This window comes from Boleophthalmus pectinirostris, unplaced genomic scaffold (assembly GCF_026225935.1).
Source record: "Boleophthalmus pectinirostris isolate CB_2022bp ecotype Guang Dong unplaced genomic scaffold, ASM2622593v1 HiC_scaffold_8, whole genome shotgun sequence".
Taxonomy (NCBI): domain Eukaryota; kingdom Metazoa; phylum Chordata; class Actinopteri; order Gobiiformes; family Gobiidae; genus Boleophthalmus; species Boleophthalmus pectinirostris.
This window is the reverse complement of record NW_026571515.1, coordinates 35779678-35807127: the sequence shown is the minus strand read 5'-3', so window position 1 is coordinate 35807127 and position 27450 is coordinate 35779678. Positions and strand designations below refer to the sequence as shown.

At 39.6% G+C, this 27450-nt stretch overlaps 2 protein-coding genes across 2 annotated transcripts in view; both read right to left on the bottom strand.

Annotated features, from left to right (window-relative positions):
• Positions 1-6048: 6048 nt before the first annotated feature.
• Positions 6049-14993, bottom strand: LOC110154018 (lysine-specific demethylase 9). Its single transcript, XM_020917951.2, has 7 exons — positions 14279-14993; positions 10964-11580; positions 10447-10584; positions 9715-9857; positions 9191-9358; positions 8741-8849; positions 6049-8380 (listed from the first exon to the last, which is right to left on the bottom strand). The coding sequence occupies exons 1-7, from the start codon at positions 14898-14900 to the stop codon at positions 7823-7825; spliced, it is 2355 nt and encodes a 784-aa protein (XP_020773610.1). The 5' UTR covers positions 14901-14993; the 3' UTR covers positions 6049-7822.
• A 2774-nt stretch (positions 14994-17767) lies between these two features.
• Positions 17768-27450, bottom strand: part of LOC110154019 (membrane-associated guanylate kinase, WW and PDZ domain-containing protein 3-like) — a 367298-nt gene continuing 357615 nt past the window's right edge. The window contains 4 exon segments of the mRNA XM_055165821.1: positions 17768-18573; positions 23348-23486; positions 23977-24114; positions 25421-25490. Coding sequence (XP_055021796.1) covers positions 17783-18573; positions 23348-23486; positions 23977-24114; positions 25421-25490 — 1138 coding nt within the window. The 3' untranslated portion in view covers positions 17768-17782.

Genomic DNA, 27450 nt, shown 5'->3' with positions numbered 1-27450 from the left:
AGATACAGCCGTCAACCAGTTTTGCAATAAAGGCCGAAATGGGGTGCAGGGTCACTCTGAGATTATCAGAGCTGAATCGCATACAAGACAGAGGAACCGATAAAGACTGAATATCACTGACACGTTTGTCAGTGGCCTTCCATTTCTGTCCCTGGATATAAGATACGTGGATATAAGCCTCCTTCCTCCCCTCCTCCTCTCCACAGTACTATCTCACTGGAAGAAAAACACACAAATAAATGTACTTGAATAACTTATACTATAAATATAAAAAACTTACCTGTTGTGAGTTAGTCACACGGCAGTCCCACCTCAGGACCTCAGCAGCCCTCCAGACCCAGCTTGGACCTTGTGCAAAAAACACAAATATTCAATATACTTGGAGGAGGGACAAATACAATCCATAGAACTCTCAAGTGTACCTGTATTTTGTACGACAACATGGATATAAGCCTCCTTCCTCCACTCCTCCTCTCCACAGCCCCCACTGTAAGGTTCCATCTCACTGTAAGAAAAAAAGACAAGTAAAGGTACTGTACTTCAATAATTCAATACTATAAACAAAAAACTTACCTGTACTATATATTCTTTGCTTTTGTTACCTTCAGTGTTTTCCCTTCCTCCTCTCTTTCTGCAGGATCACACTTGCCTGATGGTGAAAGCTCAAAAGAAAAGAAATAAGTATTATTTTTCTGTAAAGTAATGTGGTAATAATGAATCAATACTCATCATTTTGTTCAGTATATTTGTCATATATTCCTGTATTTAAGTCCCAAACAACAGGAAAAATGTGTGCTGTCATTCAGTTGCCACACGTGTTGTTTTGGTTCAGTGTTGCTTCGGAGACTGTTCCTCTAGAATACAGGGGACATCAGAGGTGTTTCCTGCAGGTTGGTGGACAGCACACAGGTCCTCGTGCAGAATATAGAGCACATAGGCCATGGTGCTTTGTCTCTTGAGCTGGACACACAACCTGAGCCTGGACCTCAGGCAGACTCTGGGAACACAGAAAAAAACCAAAAACAAAACACAAATATATAATATACTTAGAGAGAAAAATGCAATTCATTGTTGTTGACAATGTACCTGTATTTTGTATAACATGGATAGAAGCCTCCTCCTCTCCACAGCCTGCAGTCTAAAGTTCCATCTCACTGTAAGAACAAAAACGAGAAATAAATGTACTGTACTTGAACAACTTCATACTGTAAATTTATATAAAAACTTACCTGTACTGTATATTCTTTGTTTGTCACTTTGGGGGGCTGTTACTCGGGGATACAGGGGACATAGGAGGCGTTTCCTGCAAGTTGGTGGACAGCACACGGGTCGTCGTGGAGAAGCATGGAGAGAACACAGGCCATGGTGCTTTGTCTCTTGAGCTGGACACGCGACAGTCCCACCCCAGGACCTCAGCAGCCCTCCAGACCCAGCCCGGACCTCGGGGAGGACACTGGAACAAGAGGCCCTGTGCATATCTTGATTTCCCACTGAATCCTCAAATGTCCAAAAGAGCCAGACATACTGTATGATCTTGTGTTCTTTTCACATTGGCTTCTTTGCTTTGACATGTCTCCCATTTCTGTCCCTATGAAAACCAAACACAAACGTACAATAAAGTCGGAGGAGGGACAAATACAATTTATAGTCGTCTCTAGTGTACCTGTATTTTGTATGATAATATGGATTTAAGCCTCCTCCTCCTCCACTCCTCCTCTCCACAGTCTGCACTGTAAAGGCCCATCTCACTGGAAGAAAAACAGACAAATAAATGTACTGTACTTCAATAATTTAATACTGTCAATATAAAACACTTACCTGTACTGTATATTGTTTTATCACTCCGACATTTTTCCCCTCCTCACCCCTTTTCACATTTTCCCATTGTTTGTTTTTCCTTTATCCATGGAGAAGGTGCAAGAGCCTAGCTAAGGAGCTTAAAATGAAATCTAAAAATGTTCACACTAAAACACACAGCAAACTATTTACAACATAAAAATTACACCACGCAAAACCTATCTAAAAATGTTCACACTGAAACACACAGCAAACTATTTACAACATAAAAATTACACCACACAAAACCTATCTAAAAATGTTCACACTAAAACACACAGCAAACTATTTACAACATAAAAATTACACCACGCAAAACCTATCTAAAAATGTTCACACTAACACACACGGCAAACTATTTACAACATAAAAAATTACACCACACAAAACCTATCTAAAAATGTTCACACTAAAACACACACGGCAAACTATTTACAACATAAAAATACACCACACAAACCTATTTAAAAATTGTTCACACCAAACTATTTACAGCATACTAATTTAAACTTGTTTTTTTGTTTTGTTGTTTGCATTTGCTGTTTAACAAGTGATGTGTCACCCTTAACAGCAAGACTCCAGATCCTCTTCTGTGACTGAAACACAAACAGAAAGAGGATCAGTTCTTAAAATAAAAGGAGTACTTGTGTCTTTGGGGAGCAAATGGCCTCTGTGGCTCACTTGACCTTGTCCTGTCCTTCCAGTCCTTCTTACGCTCCTCCAGGTAGTCCTCCATCTGCACCACCCAGTCCGGCCTAGGTCCAGGGAACAGGCGGGCAGCGTCCAGCTCCAGCAGCGGGAGAAGAGGGGCAGGGGCAGGAGAAGAGGAGGAAAGCCTCGGAACCTTCGCGGGGCGAGCGGGCTCGGCACAAGCGGGGCGCTTCCGAGACAGAGGAGCACAGTGAGGACGCCTGAAACCAGAAAGCACAGCGTCAGGGCGAGGGATTATCTGAAGGCCCCTGACGGCAGCAGCGGGCACAGGGCGGTGGGCAGCAGCGGCGGGCACAGGGCGGCGGGCAGCAGCAGCAGCGGCGGGCACAGGGCGGCGGGCAGCAGCAGCAGCGGCGGGCACAGGGCGGCGGGCAGCAGCAGCAGCGGCGGCGGGCACAGGGCGGCGGGCAGCAGCAGGCACAGGGCGGCGGGCAGCAGCAGGCACAGGGCGGCGGGCAGCAGCAGCAGCGGTGGGCGTAGGGCGGCGGGCAGCAGGGGTGAGGGTAGGGCACACAGCAGCAGCGGGAGCAGGCACAGACCTAGGGGGTAACACCGGGTCACTAAAAACAAAGGAAGAAGGCAGGACAGAAAAGCTGAGCTGAGGAGTAGGAGGAGGCATTGTGGAGGCAGGAGTTTGTAACGTTTGTGTGTCTGCGTGTGTGTGTGTCTGTGTCTGTGTGTGTGAGGACTCAGAGCGAGAGCCGGGGTCCTGTGCAGGACGTCTGGACGCCTGATGGGTCACCGGGCCAAGGACCACACGGATCTGTGGAGAGGAAAAGAATGTGTCAAACACCAGTGCTACCAGAGCTCACATTTTAAAACCAGAGCTGAGAACATAAAGAGTTCAATTAACACTCGACATGGGGCCATATTCAAATTTGGTGTTGCAATTATTATGGCAAAAATAACTGTGATTAATGATTACATCATTATAGTTATTCAAGGTGCTGACAGTTAAAACAACTTATATTTACATATTTAAACAACTGTACTTCGTTATAAATAAAAAGTATTAAAAGTATTAGTAATAAAGTATTAAAAGTAGTAGACTATATTATGATTAAACTTAGGTAAATATGACTTTAAGCTCTTTTTTGTTTGTTGTATAGACAACTTCTAAGACCCCAACTGATTGGAGATCACTTAAACCAATCTATGAACATACCCATTCATTTGGGGACTATTCAAGAAATGTTGCATCTTTAATTTAGCTCAACATATGCTTTCATTTGACATGTGGAACTTGTCATGTAAGTTATACTATTTATGTTGTCAACCTGTGAAGGAAATTCTAATGAAAATTCAAGACTTGTCAGTATACTATATAGGATTTGGGATCTAAATTCTGGGTATGTGCAGATTTTAATTGAACAATACAGTAGACTGTAGGGATTGCGAGGTGATGTGTAATCTTATTTTGTCAGAGTCCAACAAAATCAGGTGTATCTTTAAAAAAGAATTTTAGCCTGAACAATCTGGGAAAAGGCCTGCATGCTTAACTATAATGTTCCAACAAAAGCAGCAGGAGTTCTCCTCTAGTACCTCAATACATGTTTTATTTGCTAAGGTTGCTTTTCTGCATGTATCGTCTCACTATAGTCACCCTATTATTAGGCTCTAGTTGGAGTCAGTGGTCAGTTAAGTGACCGCTGGAACCTAACTCATTTTAGGTGGAGTCATTGGAAAAACCATGACACTACAGCAGATATTTAGGAGATTAGAAGCATAAGAGCTCACATTTCTTGGAATAAAATATACCATAAACATGACCTAGACATTGATAAAGGGGCATTTGCTGAGTTAATGATTGCTTTTTCAGTAACACGATGAAAACCCATAAGGCCTATGAACCAGGAAACTGACAAACCTCACGTGTTCCTCAGAAACGTCTCGTAGTCCGATGCAGAAGGTTGTCAGCCAAAGTCTGGGTGAAATTCTGTCGGACTTGTGCCTCTTCTTTTCAGAAATCGTCGATTGAAGTTCTCAGATACAAGTTTTGGACCGCAGCCAAGGTTTGCAAAGTTTGCAAGAGAGCGCGTATCACTCAAAAGATGCACTTAGCAACAGCAGCGTCGTCCGTGCGTGCTGACGGCACAACGCTTACGTACAAGGCTCACGTACGTCTGTGCAGTACGTGCTTCTTCTCCTACTCAATTACAAACTCAAAAGGTCCACTTACCAGAAGTCACGGTGTATCTCCAAACTTAAAACTTCTAACAAAGAATGTAGTGAATCCACATGGAACATTTGAACTATGCGCAAAGTACTAAATACACTACAAGATAGATAAATACTAAATACACTAGCTAAATGGCTACTTTAGCAAAGCTAAGCTAAGGGCGCTCTGCTCCCGTTCCTCCTGTACCACTGTCACTGCGCTGGTCTCTGCAGAGCCGCTCTTCTGTCTGGATCATGTCAGTCGATCGCACCAATACTTTAGGCCCACTGAACATTTAAAACTGTAATCGGGCAGCAGAAAGAAAGTTTGGAGTGAGCGAGAAACTTGTGAGGGATTGGCTAAAGACAGCTTCACAGTAACCGGGAGGATGTGCCATGTAACTTTCCTGGAAGTCATTGGATGGATGGATAAAGCCTGGACTTCACTGACAGCCGAAACCATCCTGTCGGGATTCAGAAAGGCTGGAATAATTCTAACTAGAACTGATGCTGAGTCTGACGACAGCTACACAGAAGAGGAAGCGGCGCCCCGTTTACCCGTGGATCTACGGTCTACCTCCGGATGTCGCGCAGATGTGACACTGAGGATGAAGAATTCAATGGATTTAGTGATTTGGAGTGAGATCGTGAGTTTGGTAAACTTATGTTAAGTTGTTTATGCTATAGTTTTCTGAATAACTGTGTAATATGTTACATAACATATTAACGCCTGTTCAGCTTGTTGTTCTCTATTCTGTTGTTATTACTAACCAAAAAGTGCGGCTTATCGTCCGGTTTATGTTGTTTTTCTTCTTCATTGCGCATTTTTTCGCTGGTGCAACTTATACTCCTGAGCGACTTATATTCCAGAAATTACGGTTTATAAAAGTATTAAAGTGTGTGCTTCTAAATTAAACTGTTTAAAGAAAGAACTAACACTGTAAATAACATTCAGGCACGTTTTGCGCTTTTTTGCAGTGTGGGAGAGCACAATAAACCACCCAAGCCTGAGTTTTTTGAAGAATCCCACCACAGTATTTATTTATAGAAATAGATGGGCATTTTTCTCTTATCAAATAGAGTTTAAGTGGATAACTGTTTTTGAGCAGGCTATAGCAAGAGAAAGCAAGGCAACATAGTATACATTATTTTATGTTGCCAATTCATGTCATACTAATTTTTATTTCAAAATGTCAAAAAGTTTTTCATTTAATGGTTCTTCTTTACTTCCATGATTATGTACATTGTGATTTTTTTTTAATGCATCAAAACCAACAAAATGATCCCACAAAGTCAATCTAAATTAGTTTTAAAAAAGGAACAGAAAGACGAGGCAGTGCTCCAATCAACAGTTTATTTAACACATTTTTGCTTTCCTAAATGAGGTTTCTAACAAAGGCATTTAAATTACAATACATTTTCCTCCACTCATGCAGATACATAAGTTATGTAAGCTTTAAATAAATCAAGTCTCTCCATCTTAAGTACCTCACAGCAGAATGAGGCCGTTCATTTACACAAGGCACTGGGCAGGCTATGATAGAGCAACTGGAATATATGAATAACAGTGCCCTCAGTTCACATTGGATCCCCTGACAAATATGGGCAAAAATGCTGGTAAAATATATTCAAAAACTTGGATAATTTGTATTTACATTGAATAAAAAACTTGCCAATCATTGGAAAACATGCAATTGTGCAGTTGTGAAAAGGAAAACTCTTTGAAGAACGTTCCAAGTGATTTAACTTTTTTTCGCTTTGAAATAAACAGTCTACTCATATTCAGGAAAAAATACATGGATCTCTGACCTGGTTAAGTCCTGGTTCAGTCTTGTTTTAGTCGTCCTGGTTTGGTTCCGGTTTAGTCCCGTTCAGTCCCAGTTCAGTTCTCTTTAGGTCCTGGTTAAGTGCTGGTTTAGTCCTGGTTCAGTCCATGTCTGACTGTGGAAGAACTGTGAGTTAGTTAGCTCTTGGGGTCAGGGTTGCCGAAGTGAAGGAGGGCAGTGTGACTTTTAAAATCAAAAGAAAGGCTTCTGGAAGAATTAACCATAATAATAATAATAATAATAATAATATTCTGATATTCTGTGACCTTTGAACTGGAAGTATTTAAAGGCCCTCACTTATACTTCACAACAAAGTCACACATAAGTTTCATAAGTTAGTTGAACAACACAACAGCAACTAAATCAAGATTCCAAAATAAAAAATATCTCAAATACACAACACACCTGGGTTATAACAAAATATTTACACACAACCCCAAAGGGAAGAATCAAACTTATTGCCAACAGCAGGCGCCATATGTCCTCTGATACTAACAACTTTAAACTATGTCTGAAATTGAAATTTTATAAATAAAAAAATACACTCTACAAAAATAATTATTTAAATTATTAATTTAAAAGAAAACATAAAATGCAGGTGCAGCTTCATATGCACTCTGCAGAAGAAATGTATAAAAAATTGATGCATCAAACAAAGACAGTTACATGAAACAGAAAATGTGACATTATTTCTGAATATTATTGTGAAGTTATATTTTATTTATACCTATTGAAGTCATGTGTCTGAATGGCGATTGTAGAGTATATATATAAATATAAAACAGTACTTTATACATGAGATTCCTTGAATTTCTGAAAATCATCAAGGATCAAGAGTAAACGCAGTAAAGTGCAACAATACAAAGTTAAGATTTGTTTTAGTTTTGATCGCAATTTGATTTCGAACTGAAATCAATTCACTTTTCTGTGAATGTTTTGACATATCTGAAATTGTAATGATGTAATGATATTTTGATCTTGAAAAAATCTATCTCAGTAGATTTTAAAAAGTAAAGTTAATATTGTCAATTTGCGTCTTGTAAAACTTAAAAAGCTCAAATCCTAAATAAAAATTTGGCCAAACAGCAGAATATGTTCTGAGAGTTTATAAAAGTATAAAATGATAAAATTATAGCTTTGCATAATTAAAAAATAAATAAAAATAAAAACACAGTCTACCTTAAAGCAATATCTCCAGTTCAATGCTTCCTGTGAAGAAAGTAAAATCCTTTATCCTCCAAATTTAACCAAAACTCTCCAAAAAACATTAGTTTAAGCACCACAGTAACAGTTCATTGTGAGAGCTCTGTGCTTCGCTCCAGAGCTTTTGGAAGTGCAGGCTCGTTCACAGGAGTGCATGCAGACTGCTCTGGAGCCACTAGGGGGAGCAGTGGGGGGGTATACGCAGACTTGGTGGGCTGAGGGGGGGCTGGCTGGGGCTCCTGAGGAGGTGTGGCCGGTCTCTGGAACTCTGGGTCTCTAGTGTTGGCCACCCCGCCTTGCACACTGCCCCCTTGGGGTCGCACGCAGGGGGTCACAGTAGCGTCCGGTCGCGTGGGGGAGGGAACAAAGACGTGAGAAGAGGTTTGGGTGGGGCCGCTTGGGTGGGCATCTTGGATGGAGGTGGGGTCATTGGCGAGAGTGGGGTCAGTGGGGTGATGCTCTTCGGGTTGGTATTGTTTGAGACGGATGTGCCAGGCCAGGCTGCAGACTGCAGACACAGTCTTGAACTGATGGATGACGTTTCTGGGGATGAAGTAAACGTCATCGTCACAGAGCTGGACTCGAACATACCTGATACCCTCCCGCCGCAGCTGGTTCAGCTTGGCATCATCCACCCACTGAACGCACTGGAGACACAAGGATTTATAGTAAGAGGGAGAATATTTATGACTTGTAAATTCTTTCAGCATCAAACTCCAGCAGTCATCCCACACTCAGAGAACATGAGTTAAATGCCTAAATTTAGTTTTTTGACTTTGAAGGTGGTGCAATGTTATGGTCATACTTTTTTGTAGGATTTTACATATATTTCAACAGCAGCAGTCGCCTAGCAGGACTAATTTAACCAACAAGCAGACTGACCAACATGCACAGCAAACATTTATATAAAGTGGCTACAATGCTGTCTTGTCTTTTAGTGCATATGAATGATGTACCTGGTCAGATTTAGCAGGCTTTTCTATGGGTAGAACAATAGTTAAACTTACCTGTGACACAGGGGGCTCGTAGATGTCCAGTTGGAGTCTGTGGACAACATCGCTGAAGTCTCCAGCGTCGAAACACACAACGTCTTTGGTGATCCGAGGCTGTGGGTTACTGTTAACAAAATACCTTTGTAAATACAAGGGTGTAAAGCACAGAGGGCCACATATCAAGATACAAAACAGTGGACCATTCAAACTGGTGCATTTAACAAAATTTACAAAAGCTTGGAACATTATTGTTTGGTCTGTACCACAAACGGGTCTTATTGAGGTCATTAAGTTATGCTATTACTTATGATCATTTGGGCCAAATCAGCAGGAAACCTGAGTCTACAGAATGTGTCTGGGTCATAGTTTGGAAACCCCTGATATAAAAGCAAGTACAAGTGTATAATAGTTACACCTGACTCTGACAAACAAATGTATGGTATTTTAATCCATAAATAAACTCACTGCTCTCCGAAGTGCACAGCCTTGAGCACGCCCACAGCCGCAGTGCTCTGCCAGTCAAAGCTCTGCCCCACGTGATCTGCATGAGCTTTAGTCCTGTCCTCAAACAGCATCTCTCTGGGCTCACTGGTCCTGGGCAGGTAGTGCAGGTTCTTGATCTCATTCATTGACCTGGAACAACAATATTACAGGCACAAAAAAGATCACATATCAAATCATCAGATCACCATAACAAGAGATGGGTACTTTAAAATATGATATTGAAATTAGTTTTTTTTTTCTCCATTGTTTGCAAAAAAGGAAAAAGAAACTAAACTTGCCAGAGGCCTAAAGGGGAGAGAGAGGGGGAGGAGGGGTGGTACCTGGAGCTAAACAGAAACAGTATGATTGATCTAAAAGGTATCTACACTTCAAAGTGTTGGATGACAGCAAACATATAATCTGATCTCATTATTTGGATGATGTAAAAATAATACATTTTTGTCAGTACCACTCCTTAGCTCTATGTTATTTATAGTGTACAGCACCTGCGTCTCTTGAAAGGAGACTTGGGCATGTCTGCAGTGGGCACCATCTGTTCCCCAGGTCTGACCCACAGGATGGGTCCATCGTCACTCTGAGTCCTGCAGTCCAATCTCAGACTGGAAAGAGTACCCCAGGGCAGCGTCATCTACAGGCAACAAGTGGAACTGATTCAGACTAGAGTTATACATAGCACTGTGCTAATATTAGCAACCCAGATCAAATCATCTAAGTGCTGCAGTTTTGGAGGAATGATTATTTCTGGGTCGGTTTCTGACAGTGCAAGATGGACCTATTCGTCTTCTCCAGACTGATTTAGAGCGCATCCAGTTCACTTAGTGATGTGTGCATTGGACAGCCTTGATAAAGGTTGTTTTGTATTCCTCCAGAATTCACTCAAGGAGGTGACATGAGCTGTGAGTAATGATGGTTGCAGGAGCTGGACTTTAGCTAATGACGTTTGAACCAACTGGATTTCACCTTTGAAACTGGACACCCAAATGAGAGACTCAAGTGATGCTTATTCTGCTTTATGATTGAATTACTGAACCAAAACACCAAATTATGATATAGACAACTTGGGCATCATATTCTATGTTTTTGTAATTTAAATAAATCAGCATTATTTAGAGTGGTTATCAGAGTTGTATTTGACCACGTCTGCCTCTTGGGACAGATTTAAGGTTTAGTAAAGTAAACTTTTAATTTTAATCTACATATATAAAACAATGTTAGACCTTTAAAAAGGGTGACTCTTCGAGCATGTTGAGGAATTCTGGGAAGAAGTTTCCAACCTCCTCATCCACGGCTCCCACCAAACTGATCTGCCTCATTGGGCCAGCACGGTACGTCCCAGCGCAGTATGTACGGCTCACCTGGACAACACATAACTGTCAGGGATGTGCTGGGAATGAATGAATGTAAATGAACAGATTTGTGACAAAAAGCAGAAGGACAGTTAAAATTATATGTCATATTGTGTGTCTCTGTGTAAGGTGGATTTTCAGGAAGCTGGTGTCAGGCTGGTCTAGGCCAGTGGTTCTCATTAATAATTTTTAGAAGGCTGTTAGCTCCACTTACACAGATTTAACTTGTTCTGATGGGCTTGAATACATCAAGTGGGTCCCATAATATGGTAATATCTATAATAAAATTATAGCAATATGAAGTTGGTGCACCCCTGCATAACAAATTATTGTTGCGATGTATTTTTCCTCAACATGCTATAATATAAAAAAATGCAGACTGACATACCTGAGAGTGAAAGTTAGCGATTGTGGTAGTCTCTATATCTTTCTTGCCCAGAATTTCCATTTTGACTGGCGTGTTGGGAAAATTAAACGCAAAATAGTCCAAGAAGTCGGGCAGATAATTAGCAGCTCCGTGGATCACAGAAAGGGCATATTTGGACGCACCTTTTGGGTGCTCTGTGAAGGCCAAGTCTAGGTACTCCTGAGCAAACGCCTCCAGCTCCTCAGCGCTCAGACACGCCAGTTCGTCAGCGTATGCATGCAGGACATAACCCCCTCCGTTGGGCTGTTTCTCCTCATGAAGAAAGCGCCCAAATCTGGAGGTGGTCTGGAGACAGGAGCTGCGGATATAGTGCTCTTGATGGGAGATAAAGTGTGTGTGACCCAGTTTCAGTGCGTGGAGATACGGGATATGGCTTTTGATGGTTCTCCCTCCTCTCTTCACAGGCCGGTCTTGAGTTCTGCACAGTTTGAGGTCCGTCTGCACCTCTTTGTTCAGGAGGTATCTGACTTTTTTAATGCTGCACTCCTCTTCGCGATGCTTCTTCTTTTTCTTTTTCTTCTTGAGCAGGTACTCCTCCAGTGTTTGAGACTTAAGGTTCTCATCATGAGGTTTTGTCTCTAGAAATAGACAAAAATATATTCTTGTGAGACATGTTAGACCACAGGTCTCAAACATATGGCCCGGGGGCCAGATCCGGCCCTCCAAGACCTTTAATCTTGCCCTCATCTGATTTTCTACTAAAATATTTTAATAATATGTTCTATTAAAATATTGGTAATTTTCTGCGTTGCTTAGCATATCAGCGTCTCCAGCGCCTCTGTGCGTGGCCCCTCCCACCAGAGCAGCACAAATGAAGACTTGCCTCTTTCCAAACGCTCTTAAAGGACGATCGTTTTGACTTTTAACCGTGACACCCTCATCAGCAAAATGTCAAAAATGAGAAAAGTGGACACCAAGTGCAGGATTTTCCGAGAAAATTTAACTTATTCCTATTTACATACAAGTTAATGTTGTTAAAACACTGTTAATGTTGAAATTGCATTTTTCTTAAAGTTTCAGGTTGTTCTTAATAGTATAATATTTTGTGAAAGAAAGAGTTCATCAATTAAAAAAAAGATTTCTGTAATAGATTTGTGTTTCTCTGCACAAATATTTGTACTTATTGTTACTTTTGGGGTTTATATGCCATGAGTTTTCTGATCCGGCCCCTTTGGGATCAAAGTAGGTTGGATACGGCCCCCGGACCAAAATGAGTTTGACACCCCTGTGTTAGACTAATATACTTGGAGATGTGTTTTGTTTCGTTCACACATGTTTGAGTCATTCTTTATTATTAGTTCTTCTACATCTTCAAAATGCTCTGTTCCACCTAGTGATGTCATGTAGTGGTAGTTTTCAATTTAACACCTACCTTTTACCTTTTGTTCAAAAGAAATTGACAATACCAGGGTTTAAATCATCCAAATGACTCTAGTGAAGGTGTTATGAGTTTAAAAACACGGTTGAGCACTTCGTTTATTACCGCACGTCATCACAAGCTGAAACTGATTATTTTCCATTTGAGAGAACCCTAAATATGCAGAGTTTACGTGTTAAACATGTGTGAATGAAACAAAACCAGGGATGTTCGTGATTAGGAAACAATATGGGCCCTTTAACAAGATGTGTTAATGGTTTGCCATGTGCAGTACAAACAGGTTGCGTTCACATCACATAATATTCTAGAAGCACTATAACCTAGTTTAAAAAAGAGCAGCAGGATAAGTTTGCTGTTTAACTGATTGCACATTTGTTGACCTGGTTTATGGTTAATAAACCTGTAGTTACTGGGCCTATCCACATGGACCGGAAACTGACACAAAGTTTAACCTATTTTTTGTCAGTAGAAATACACAGGGAACAAGGGAATAATGTTTTTCACAATAGCTACAAAAAGTGGTGCCACTTTTCAACCCTAAACACGCACTTATTGTCAGCTGAAAAAACAACATTTGTAGATTGTAAATTTGTACATTTCTTGCAAAAACTGTGAAATTCTTAAAGTGCATCTGAAATTATATTAAAAAAATATAGAACAGAACATATTACTATTTAATATCTTAGGAAATTGGGACACTTCTAAATTGAGGTCGCCTGCTGCACCAAACTTTTTTTTTTAATGCCAGATGCCCTTCCAGTTGCAATCAGCCACTTACCATCAGCTACTATGATTTATTATTAGGGATATAACAATAACCAAAATATTGTGATATCGTATCGTCAAAGTTTTTACAATAATATCATGGACCATCACAATATATCAAATTACAAGTCTCTTTGTTTAAATTAAGAGTTATGATGCAGAGACAGAGGGAACTACATAGACCATGATCCTTTGCTCCGTTTCAGTGTAGACAACAAAAAGAAATAACAGTTCTAAGCACTTTAAAGTCTTAGTTATTTGGGTTAAGTCTTCCTAAGGCATTTTAAGAGGAACATATTGTTTTGTTAGCCTCCACAAAATATCTTAATAAATATTGTACCGTGAGATGTATATTGTGAAAATATTGTACAGAGAGATTTGAATATTGTTACATTCCTAATCATAAGCTTTCCCACGATATCGTAATAAATATCGTACCGTGAGGTTCATGCCGTGATGATATCGTATCGTGAGACTTGGATATCGTTACACCCGTATTTATTATTATAGGAAATGCGTGGAAACCTTAACTCAATGTGCCACTGCCATCACACATGCAAGACTACTGCTACAATCATGTGATAAAAGGGCATTAGCTCTGTTTACACAATATGTAAACACAACATCACCTGCACGTATTGTTGTATAGGATTGCAACAAATTCAATATTTTTAAAACCTCATAATACACATATTCATGGTTATTACAAAGGTTATACTTTAATCCCTACTAAAGTTTTCTTACCAGATGTAGCCCATTAAAAGCTACACTATATAACTTTTTCGTTAGGTGTCCATCAGATGCTTGTTTCCAATGGATATGTCATTGCTCTGCCTGGAATGTTCCACAGTATGACATTAAACAGCTCTATCTTACATGTATTAAATTACAGGTGGTTTTGTAGCTCAAAAATACCTACAAAAACAGGCATTCTCACTGTGAGCGGGGTCGCCTCTCCACAGATCTGACCTGTAACTTGGTCCAGTTTGGTCTCCATGAAGATAGAAAGGTTTAATACTATACTGTCAAACATTCCAGACAAAGTAATTTCATAACCTTTCCATGAAGAAAAGCATCTAATGGACACACCACCAGAAAAGTTAATCAGTGCCCCTTGAAATGATCCAACTCACCTTTCTTTTTCTTGACATCGGGGATCTTTAAGTTTCTCTCTGCATTTTCCTTCTTCACTTTGAGTTTGAGCTCCTCTCCCTTCTTCTCCCGGTGTTTCTCTTTAAACTGTGCATCCTTGGCCTTGACCATTTTGAGCGGCGTGAATGAAAAGATCGCCGCTGGCTCTGTGGGCACCGGGCGCTTCTTGGGCACCTGCTCTGTGGGGGTCTTCCTCTGAGGTGCAGCGGCGTTAGAAGGAGGCGTGGCGGGCAGCAGGCTCTTCTTCGTCCCGCTGCCCTGGTTCTGGCTGTGTCCATGGTGGTGGACGTTGTTATGGGAGTGGTGGTGCAGCGCATGTTTGTCGCTGAAATGCCGATGGACAGGAGCTGGAGAGGGAGCGGGAGCGACACAAGCGGTGTTCGGCTGCAGCTTGTGCGGCTTGTGCGCCCGGTGCTCAGCGTGTGGTCTGTGATGGGGGTGATAATGATGATGGAGCTTGACTTTCTTCACCTCTTTCTCCCGTTTGTCCGCCTGCGGTGACAAGGGTCTCTTCTTTTTCTTCTCTTTTATGAATCTATCCAAACAGTCCCTCACCCTTTCTTCTCCTACTTTTACACGGAGCAAGTCGACTTGAGCTGCCATCTTTGCACGTACAGTTCATTTAAAGCACTCAAACTCTTTCTGCGCAGGTGCTCCCAAAATTGTAGTCCGTTTTCTGTCAATTTGTAGTCCTCGCCCGTGTGAATCCTGTGGGCGCGCGTGCGTAAAACGTGGCATCATGGGTTGAGTAGTTTTCTGAAGGCGCAGAGCTTCATGGGAGTTGTAGTCTATAGAGACAGCTGCGTGCAGCCCAGCACGCACGCATTTCTGTCTCAGCTGACGTCATGGTTAAATTGGGAACACACAGAGAGAGCGAGTAACCCTGACCGTGCTTCAGACGAAGAGCTAGTATCGGCTACAGTAATGACATATTACTAAGTAACACGACTACTTTACACTTACTATCGCTATTTATATGCAGCCTTAAACTGCTTACCTACAGCTTAACTTAAACTTAAATTACGTCTCTGTTTGACAGAAATTAGAATTGACTTAAGTTTACAGCACAAAATGGTATAAATGAATCACTTTGAAACTTGAATGATTTTATTCAGTAAACCTTTATTTCAGTGCATGAACAGAATGCCATGACCAGATTATATCTATCCACCCATTTTGTATCAGTCCCTTAAAAAAATAATGAAACGATTTACATAGGATTCTTATGCATGAAGGCAATTTTATACAGGTGCTGTACAATTTATAAACATTTACAACTACCATGATGTCAAAACTAAAACTTTTCATAGAGATTGAAGCAATGCAAGGCCACAGTATCATAAATGGTTAACAGCATGGATAAGAAGAGGGAGTACAGTAGCCCAAAATATCAAAAATAATCATGTATGTGGACTATTGTTGAAGGAGATGCAAGTGCACAGGCAATGGAATGAATGAGCCACTAGATGTCGCTCTACTCCACACATCTACAGTCCAAATCAAGCCTCGTCTCCCTCTAACTTCATATAACAACTTCAAACCAGTTTCCCCAGTTATAAAATCCTTCAAAAAACAACACAAACTTCATTACACCTAAAAGTGACAGGCATTATCTTTGTTCATAAAAATATTACATGTTTAGTCACATTTCGGGTCAAAAATTAAATAAAAACATTGATCGAAAAATAAGTCTAGAAGTTAAAATGGAAGCAAGCAATGTGTCACGTGGTTTGTGCTAGTAAAAATATATTTCAGAAAATAAGATGAAGTTTACACTAGTTACAATCAAGCTTCCGATTCAAATCATTTACAATAGGCTACTTCATTGTTGTGTCATTACTTGGTTAAATAATAGTTGTGAGTATTGTCGTTGCTACAAAATATACATAGGCCCTACAGAGGGAAGCGTACACACAGTGGATGAACCAAGCTTGTGTGGCCATTTGAAAACACTGTAATAGAATGTATAGTTTGAGACAAAACAATATATTTTCTAGCTGTAAAAATTGAAAACAAATTACTCTAGTTTAATTTATACATTATCTGAATAAATTACAATATTATGCTCTTTATATTAACACACAGGAAACGAACATATTTAGAACCACAAGTATCTGGTCTGTTGATTGATGCATATAAAGCTTGTGAGGGCTTGTCTCACCGCACGTTAAAAGAGAATGCATTCAGTCTATTACAGAAGTGCAGTCAAAAACTCCAAAAGACACACACAAAAAAGAGTCTGCCATCTTTGTAGTCCGAACGCTAATTTAAAGGTGCACTGTGGAATTTATCTGGTGGATGGTATGCAGTTTTCTTGTCTCCATGGAAATGCTTTGGTTAGAATGTTACACAGTACGGCGTCAAACGTATTCATCTTCATAGTGAGAAGGGAGTAGGTCAAGTTACAGGTCGTATCTGTGGAGAGGCAAGCCTGCGTACTGTAAGGATGCGAGTTTTTCAAGGTATCTTTCAGTAATAAAATCACCATTGTTGGGCAAGATACTTCAAAACTGTAATGCGTTATTTATGATTTGTTAGTGTAATATCAAAGTAATTTGTTACATTACAATATTACTGCATTTAAAATGTAAGACATTACACAACTACTGCAGCACTTTAAGTTACTCTCACCAAAATAACTGTCGCTAATTGTCAAATAGCAATCACTTTTGCGCCATATATGGACTGAGCCAGGACTAAACCAGGACTGAACTGAGGATTAAACCAGGTCTAAACCAGAACTGAACCAGAACTAAACCAGGATGAAACAGGACTAAACCAGAGCTGAACCAGGACCAAACCAGGTCTAAACCAGGACTGAACCGAGGATTGAACCAGGAGGACTGAACCAGGACTAAACCAGAGCTGAACCAGGACTGAACCTGGGCTGAATCTGGACTGAACGAGGTCTAAACCAGAACTGAAAGAGGACTAAACGAGGACTAAAGTAGGATGAAACCAGGACTAAACCAGAACTCAACCAGGTTTAAACCAGGACTAAACCAGGTCTAAACCAGGACTAAACCAGGTCTAGACCAGGTCTAAACCAGGACGGAACCAGGTCTTAACTAGGATTTGGAATCTAGGACCGCCCCTGAGAGAACGCCGAGCCTATGGAGCAAGGTGTCTGCAAAGAAACGTGCCGTACTGTTGAACATTTCTGACATCTCCGTGGAGACAAGCAGGTGGCATCATAGTGCACCTTTAATCAGTTGTATACTTTCCCCAAACCTTCATTTTGTAAAAAGTAAAATTCTTCATCACCAAATTTAAAGTTCACAGTGTCTGCGATGAGGAGCAGTTTCTTCTTTCTTCATCTTGGCTCAAAATCCCTCCAAAAAGAATCCAAAACTCATGCGTGGAAGGTGAGCAGACCAAGGCAGACTGAGTGAAAAGTGAACAACAACGGTTACACAGTGATTTGTCTAAAAATATATATGTATAACTTGCTACTTCATGTGTCTGTCATTTTTAAAAGGCTCAGATTAGATTCCTTCATAGGCTCCATCCATTTGGGACTGAATTTTCGCAGTGCTCGGGACCTTCCACGGACCTGGGGTTATCTGCGCCTTCTTCGTAGTACTAGCAGAAGTAGCAGTAGTAGTAGTTGTAGTAATCCCATTGGTCAAGCTCGGATCCTGGGCGCTACTGCTTGACCCTCTTGGCTCTTTCCGAACTATCTCTTCATTATAATTCTGATATTCTCTCTCTCGCCTCCCTCTACGCTCAAGCGTCCCTCCTTCTCCTTCAGAAGAAACCCTCTCCCTGGATCTATAAACATCTGGATCTGCGTTTTTGTTCTTTCGGCGTTCCAAATCTTCGCTGTACCTCCACTCGTCCGCGGGGGGTCTGTACGGCTGCTGCCCGCCCGGACGCCTTGGACTTGGGGGATCGTTTTCGTTCTTAGACCCCTTCCTGGGACTAGCCGAACGCCGCTCTTTTTGCCCTCTCTCCCTCCTCTCCGAAGTCACATCTTCCAAGGAGCCGCTCGGTTTTTCCATTTTTCTCGGACTGTGTGAACGTTCCCCATACTCAAATCTGCCTTCGGTATACTTTTGTGGACTAGCTGGTTTGGTGGTTGTTTTTCTGTTAGGAGAGCTTGGGACGGCGGTGTGGTTATGTCTAGATCGGGTTCCGGAGAATTCGTCATTGATTTTGGAGTTGGGAGAGAGTTCGGCGAAGGAGGAAGAGGAGGGAGAGGCTGGAGAGGAAGGTCCATCTGAAGTGGAGAGTCTGGGGAAGCTTGAGGTTTGAGTGGTTACTTTGTCCTTGGAACCTAAAATATAAATAAACAAATGAGTAACTTTTACATTTTAAATAAAGACATACAGTAATTAAGGTCAATAAATTAAAATACTGTGGAAAAGATAATTTGTTTTAGCAGTTCAACCGGTACGTTTTTGGGACACACAGGGATAAATGTACTTAAATACATATACCAAGCCTTTATTCTTATGAAAATAGGATGATGTAATAGTTTTATTCTTTAGCTTAGTCCTTAAATCCAATATAGAAACATAAAATCATTTACTTAAAGGTACACTGTGAGGCTCCACCTGCTTGTCTCTATGACTATGTTTCAAAATGTCCCACAATGTGGCATTTAACTAATTTATCTCTATGGATAAAAATAGTTGCTGCCACTAGGCCAAGTTACAGGTCTGATCTGAGGAGAGGCAACCCAGCTCAGTGTAAGGGTGTATGCTTGACTAAATGGACAAGTTTAATGCTGTACTGTGGTAGCCTGATTCATCAGCAGGAAACCGTCTTCGCTCGACAGTAGGTGGGTACTTTTTTAATTTAACCAATCACTGCTATTTGGTCGGGACATATGTAATGCGCCGCTGACGGGGCTAACTAATATATTAAGCTTTTCCCAAATCCTGTAGGAAGAAGGGCAATAATGTCTTTCCCCTTGATAAAATTCACCAAACATTCTTTTTGTTCCGGCTTTAAATCCTCCATCTCAGGAATTGTTGACAACACAGAATATATGGCTCTTCGCTGATTGGCTGGTGCCCAAACTCGCACTTCCGGGGTTTTTACGAACCTAGTGCAGACATGTCAAACTCAGGCCCGGGGGCCACATTTGGCGAACGATATAACTATATTTGGCCCGCGAGGTCATATATGCATTAGAGCTGGCCCGCCAGCTACAAAATTTTGTTATTGTTTTATATTATGCTTGTTCTAGATTCACTGTTTAAGCAAAACTATTATTAAACATTTATTTTAATAAGAAAAGGTTTAACATTACATATCTCGAAAAAAGAGAAAACATGTAGATGTTTTTGAAATTTTACAATAAATATTTAGTTTGGCCCATGACTTAATCTCAGTTTTTAATTTTGGCCCTCTGTGAATTTGAGTTTGACACCCCTGGTCTAGTGTATTCTGATTCCTGACCTAGTCACTGGAGAGAAATGAAATTGAGCAGAGGCACTAGGTGGCGCCAGCCTGGATAATACTGTGGAACATTTAAGGCAAAGTGGTAAACATCTCCATAGAGACAAGCAGGAGACATACCATCTACTCAAAAAGTTGCTTAGTGAAGCTTTATGTTTTACGTTAGATACAGTATATGATGACTGAAGTGGGCAATGTCAACTCTACTGTTTCACCTAGGGACTCAGCAACATTATGCCCGGGCAAGGGTTGAACTGATAACCCACTGTGTACTGCCCTATGGATTATAAACATTTCTTCCAAAAATATCTTGAATATTTTGCTTTGTGTATGTACAGAATTGAACCACTGAAACAAATCAACATTCCATTATAATAGAATGTACTGACATGCATTTGAAAACAATTAACCTGACCAACCATCCCTGTTACTTTAATAGTACATTGAATAAACCTGTAATTTAAAGGTCCTATATTACACAAAATGGATTCTTGTGAGCTTTAAGTGATGTTATAATGTTGTTACCTCATTGAAAACATACCTGGAGTTGTGTTTTGTTTCATTTATATATACTATTACTACTATTCCGTTTGAGAGAAGAACAAAACACAACTCCAGGTCTGTTTTTGACGTGAAAACAACATCATAACATAGATCAGAAAATAGCGTAATATAGACCCTTTTATTTTTTTTAATTTTTTTTTTTGAGCAAACCAAATCAGCTGAGTAAAGTGTTGTATTTAGTGTTTGTGATGACAATTTTAGTAAATGGCTGGTCAGGATAATTAGCAAATAAACTTATGTCATGCGAAAAGCACCAAAACCTCAAAGAAAAAAGTACCTCCCGAAAGTAATTTAAAACGCCTCTAAACACTGGTCTTGTTTATGTTTCATCCACTGACATAATCAATGCAAAAGACTAACATAGTGACAGTTCCATTTTCCTCAGGTCTGATAAGAGCTGCACAAGAAATATGCCACAGACAGAAACAGAGAGAGTGATGGAATTTGGTGGAATGAGATTTTGGATTTCTTGAAGCGAAATCTATATTTATTTGATCGTAAAAAGGAGAGATGTTAAGTCGATGTCAGAGAATGCAGATATACGTTTTGCTAGAGTGTTTAATAGCTGTTTTTTTTTCATATATTTGAAATTGATGTGTTTTAAGTAGCATCCATAACAGGACACAGTATTTTTTCGATTAACAGAATTTGAATTGCAACAGTGAACCAGTGATGACTTGGTTAATAATAATACTTGTTAGAGGTGTAACGATATCCAAGTCTCACGATACGATATCGCCATGGTATGAACCTTACGATACGATATTTATTGCGATATCGTGGGAAAGCTCATGATATGGAGGAGAGGCTAACGATTAGAGATGTAACAATATCCAAATCTCTCGGTACAATATTTTCACGATATACATCTCACGGTACGATATTTATTGCGATATTACGTGGAGGCTAACAAAACAAAACTGTTAATATGTGACTTTTTCCTCTTAAAATTCCTTGACAAGACTTAATCCAAAGAACTGAGACTTAAAAGTGCTTAGTAGTCTGTACTGAAATGGAGCAAAGGATCATGGTCTATGTAGTTCCCTCTGTCTTTTTTTAGCTATTGCTGCACCATAACTCTTAGTTTAAGCAAAGATACTTGTAATTCGATATATTGTGACGGTCCACGATATTATTGTTAGAACTTTGACGATACAATATCACGATAATTTGGTTATTGTTACACCCCTAATACTTGTTGACTGATAAAAAATTTGACTTTTGTATGCCAGATGCCCTTCCTTTCTGTCACATTAACAGTGACTAGAGTAAGCATGAATGAAGTGTCTTGCTCAGGGACACAATGACTATATTTTAAAGGGCTCATATTAGGTTATGTTATACTCGTGTTTCCTCATTCCAAACATACTTGGAGTTGTGTTTCCCTCAAAGAGAAAACACTCCGTTCCACCTTGTGATGTCATGTGGTAATACAGGAAGTGCTCCACTACATTTTTAAACTCTCTACACTTTCACTAGAATCATTTGGGAAATTTCAACCCTGGATTTGCCACTCTCTTCTGAACAAAAGGTAAAAGGAGCTGTTAACTTGAAAACTACCACTACATGACATCACAAGGTGGAACAGAGTATTTTGAGATTTGGATTACTCAAAGAATGTAACAAAACACAACTCTAGGTATGCTTTTGACTCACAAGAGTACATTTTCCGTAATATAGGACCTTTAAAATATTTTCTATATCAATATTATTTTTTTATTTTTTTATTTTGCCCATAATTTTGCATATTATATCAACATTTTACATATACTCAGCTCTTAGTTCTCCATACCATATATTCACGCTTGGAACTGGTGCTACAACTACTCAATTTAACTGCAATTTATTTAGTATTTTAATGGAAAAGCAAGTAGTAGCAATAGTATATGTGGTTTTACTATTATTAATTCATTGTAGTTTGTAGTAATAGTAGTGGTAGCATGTTGCATTATAATCAGAGAAGTACAGCCTTCTTAAGCAATCAAACCGTCTTCTTTACCCAAATGACTACTTTCAGAGTCATTTACATAATAGTAGACTCGAGTGCAGAATAGCTGGTACTTCTCTTGCCTCTAATAGTACTGATAAGTCTATTACTGTGCACAGACTGATGGGGGCGGTGTGAAAGTTGAATGGCACTTGACAAGAAGAAGAGAGTTGAAAGAGTTACCAAAGTTATTATGGACAGACCAAGAAAAGCAGTGACTCAGTCTTTAGTGAAGCTCTGGTTTCATGTAGAAGCACAGGGAGGAGGTGGAAGAGTTCAGACCTACAGGAGGGAGAGAGACAGAGAAAGAGAGACACAGAGAGAGAAAGAGAGAAATACAGAGACAGAGGAGAGACAGAGAGAGAGCCGTGCTGAGCAGAAATCGTCAGGCAAAAAGCTACAGAGGTGGGTAGGACAATTACAGTACCAATAAAATAATTTTAACTGGAAAACCATTTGATAATTTTGAAAACTGCAATACAAATAGGTGTATACAAATATGTTACCTTATTATTACTTTAAAATATTATATATCGGAATGCTTTCGACTGCACCACTCTTGCAACCAACCAAATGTACCAATATACTGTTCAGAATTATTTATGGTTGTACATGTGCAGTATTCGGATATTTTGTGTTCTATATTTTTGCAAGCTTTTTTCTCCACTTGAGTTATATTGTTTTGAAGTAGCAATACTCTATTTGAGAATACCAATTATAAGAAAGTAGGTAGTAGGTAGTAGACAATGCTTTAACATTTTTAATTTTGTATTTAATTTTCTTACTTGATTATTTTCCTCCGTACAGATACCAGAATATTATGGTGTTTTCAGTCATCAACACAAAAATGTTATGCCCAATCAGTTTTCAGTATTTCACCAAATGTTTATTCTCTTCTACTTGAGAAACTGTTTTGAGAAATCTAAAGATAGAATACATGTTTATCATCTCTACCCAACTCTGAAAGCAAGGCAGATAAAAGCACAATCAAAAATAGAATGAGAGAGAGAGGCTGCAGTTCAAACATGCACAGGTCTGTAAGCATCCACACACACACAGCTCTGTATGTGAAACGCGAGGGCCCAGGACTCACTGTGGTCGGGCACTAGGCCCTGGCCTGGTCTCAGCAGCAGGTGAACTTTGGTGCCTCCGGCTTGGATCAGCTCGATGGCTCTGGTGTGAGTGATGCCCTGTGTGGCCTCTCCGTTTATCTCAACTATCTGATCTCCAACCTGCAGTGGAAAAAGTCATTAGTTATTATTCATTAGTTATTTTCAAAATAATTTAGTTAAACTTTCAGATTGCAGATGTGTTGACCTGGTTTATAGTTCATCTCTGAAATTACTGAGCATATTGCCTTGGATCCAGAATACACACTCTAATTATACATATATATTATATTCTAAATCTGGAGTTCAGATGGCTGTGATTGACAGGTGGATTAATAAATCAGGGACACACATGGTCTGTTCATATCAAAACAAATATGGCTGCTTATGGGAAAAAATAAAAAGCCAGAAAAACATTGCGGATATCTGGCAATCAATGAGTGAAACAATAAACTGGGGTTAGAAAAGTTAGATTTTATTCAAAATGATAGTGAGCTTCTTCTTTTCACATGCATCACTGAAATAAACACATCTGATTGGACTGTACTATCTGAATCTGTCCACATAAAGGGATTCATTTTGTGTTTTATAGACATAATTGAAAGCTCCTCACATGTATCCTGCCGTCTTTAAGCGCAGGTCCATCCTCAGCGAGTCGTAGGATAAACAGACCCATGTTGTACTCTTTCCCTCCTCTGAGACTGAAGCCAAAGCCTCTGTGACTGCGCTCCAGCTCCACCACAAAACAGCCCTATACACACACAGCATAACACACACATTATTACATAATTATGCTCTATAGCTCTATTTAGAGTTCTACCCATAATTTCACATACTACATTAAGATTTTACATAAGATACTCAGCTCTTAGACCTCTTGGAACCGGTGCTATGATTACTAAACTGCAATTTATTTCAGATTTTACTGGAAAAGTGTGTAGCAGCAGTAGCATTTTTGGTTTTAGTATTATTAATATATTGTAGTAATAGCAATAGTAGCACTAGAATCAGAAAGTACCACCTTCTCAAGCAATCAAAATTTCTGTATTACCCAAATAACCACTTTTCATTTTAGAATCATTTACATAATAGTAGACTGGAGTGCAGAATTGCTGGTACTCCTGACTCTAATAGTACTGATAAGTTTGATATACAGAATAACACAGACAATATATATTATGCTCTATTGCTTTTCTTCGGGTTCATATGTCTGTATATGTCTGCAATGGAGTAGTGGTATCAGGCCACAAGTGTTTGACCTTCTTGACTCCTCCACGCCACTATCAGTGTACAAATTTAGATTTAAGATGTTGACATGTGTATTTCCTTTGACCTTTTAAAGAGATAATTGAAACGTAAAACTGTTTTTGACCTTCTGGGATCAGTGTCTTTTTTGGCTTTTATCAGTCCCGTGCACATGATATACTTCTGTTCATTTTGCACATGCATTTCGTAATTGTTTGGTTGTCCTAAATAATAAATAAATAATAATACCATATACCTACCCCTCCATCTATCTATCCATCCATCTAGCTTTATCTTTATTTATTTATTCATGGAACGCTACGATTTTGTAACTGTGTGTGTATATATATATATATATATATATATATATATATATATATATATATATATATATATATATATATTATATATATTATTATTTATAGTATATTTATACTATTTTTTGGTATATTTTACTAAATGATTTTGTTACAGCCCTACAGTTTTGTTGTTGAAACTCTTTTATGCGACACATTTGACATTTTCACTGTTTTGATGATTAAAATTTTTGAGTTTTATATTAACTTTGCACACGAAGTGGTTTAACACAGTTTTTTAGCATCGCAGCCATGATTTAGAAATTATTTTTTACTGAACCATATTGAATCGATTTGATATATATTGTATCGAATCAAAAGTGCACTGTATCGAGATGTGTATTGTACCGTGACCTATGTATTGAGTTATGTATCGTATCATGGCCTATGTATCGTATCGGCAGCTTCTTAATGATACCCAGCCCTATTTATCACATTTATTAGCTTTGGACTTGCCTGTTTGGGGCCTGATGTGATCATTTGGCCAGTGTCTCTTGAGAGGTTATTGAGCTCTGAGTCGCCATTCCTGCAAAAAAAAAAAAAAAAAGAAAGAGGACTGTCAGTACTGTCCAAAGTATAGTTCACTTAAAGTTTGTCACTGATGTATGAGTGTGCATATCCAGTAGACTATAAACAGGTAAGAGCTCAGCAGGGGTAGTTGCTCTGTATAAATAAACAAGAGTGTTTCTTCAGCCCTCTCTTGCACTTCCACAGTAGCAGGCTTCATTTTACTGCCTTCAAACACCATAACAAATCCTTCAAAGTGCAGTTTTGCTTGTACAGGGCAGCGGCCGATAACACCAGTGTACTTTAACACTTGGCTGGGCTCATTAGAATGCCTCTGTGACCACATAGCACACTGCAGGACTCTATCTAATGCCCTTAACAGCTTTGGTTATCACAAAACTGTTTCAACAACAACTGCACCGCTGACAGCCTCTGCTCCCGTCTGCCCTGGTCTGACCTGCACATGAGCCAGAGATTACACTGTAAAATATCACCTCCATCAGCTCAAATGACCCGAGTCAAAATATGAACCTTTTTTTAAGTTTGGTTTAACTAGTTTAAACATTTAAAAACCCTAGAGGAAAGATTATTTCAAAAAATAACTGTATGATAACAATGTCTTCATCTTAAATAATCATGATTCCAAATATAACCCTGATGATTTACTGCACTTGTCATGAAACACAATGTCATGAAACAAATAATATAAAGAAACAATTCAAGTCAGTCACTTCATAAAGGTGCAATGTGTAAGTTTTCTTGAGGAGGGTCTGCCATGGAGATAATGTTGCTTTGCCTAGAATATTCCAAACTTCGATGTTGGAAACAAGCAGTACTATGCTAATTTATATGTCAGATCTGTGGAGAGACACGACTGCTCACTGCAGTACATAATTTTGAGGTAGTTTGAATGAATGCAAGGCAGATACATTTAATGCTATACTGTGGAACATTGCCAGCACAGCAATTATATTTCCATGATTTGGGATGCTCCAGCTTTGTCAGTTCTGATACCAATGTTGGTACTTGACTTGTCATAGCCTGATCTCATCAGATTTCAGAAGCTCAGCAGAGGTCAGCGCCAGGCCTGGTTAGTACTTGGGCAGGAGAATGAATTAATAATTATAATAAAACATTATGAGATGCTCTAGGCCAAAATCCAAAATCTTATTACATCCAGTTAAAAAGCCAGGGTATTGGCTTAACCATTATCATTTAAGTGCTTCCTGATCCAGCTAATTTTTCAGTATTGGAGCCGTTATTTGATATTAGGATCAGTATTGGTGCATCCCTATCCATGACACAAGCAAACAGCAGACCCCTCACCACAAAAGTTACATATATTGTACACCTATAAAATAAGAATTCAGTTTCAGACAGCAGTAAATTGAGTTTGTGTAGAAGTTCTGTAGAGTTTTGCAGTGTGGGCAGTGGATGGACATGGGACTAAATGAGGCAGATAGAACATTGTGCGTGGGTGCTCGGAATTCCCGCTGCTGTGAAGGATTAGAAGAGTCTGACACAGGTAATCTGGTTTCAAACTGACAGATCAAAGCGCTGCCCAGTCCTCTCTATTATAATCTCTGTCTCTTTCTTTGCTTCACAGTCCGAACGTATACACTGGGGATTTACTGTCTGTCCTATCACAAGTGGAGCAGAGCCAAGGGAGAGTGTTTCTGACCTCATGGGGCTGGACGCTCAATTATGGTTCAAGAAGCAAAACCTCGTGTTAAGCATGTGTTTAATAGAGTTACACTGCACCAAAGGATTGTAAGTCTTTTATGTCCACAGGGAGATGTTGAATATTCCACAATACGGCATTTACATTTTTGTCTCCATGGTGACAAATTACTCAAGTTAGAGAGCTGTGGAGGGATCATATTGCTCACACTGATCACTGAGGAATTTGTGAGCAGTTAATTTGATACCATACGGCTGAACACTACTTAATATAAAGAAAAATCTAAACTGGCCATAAA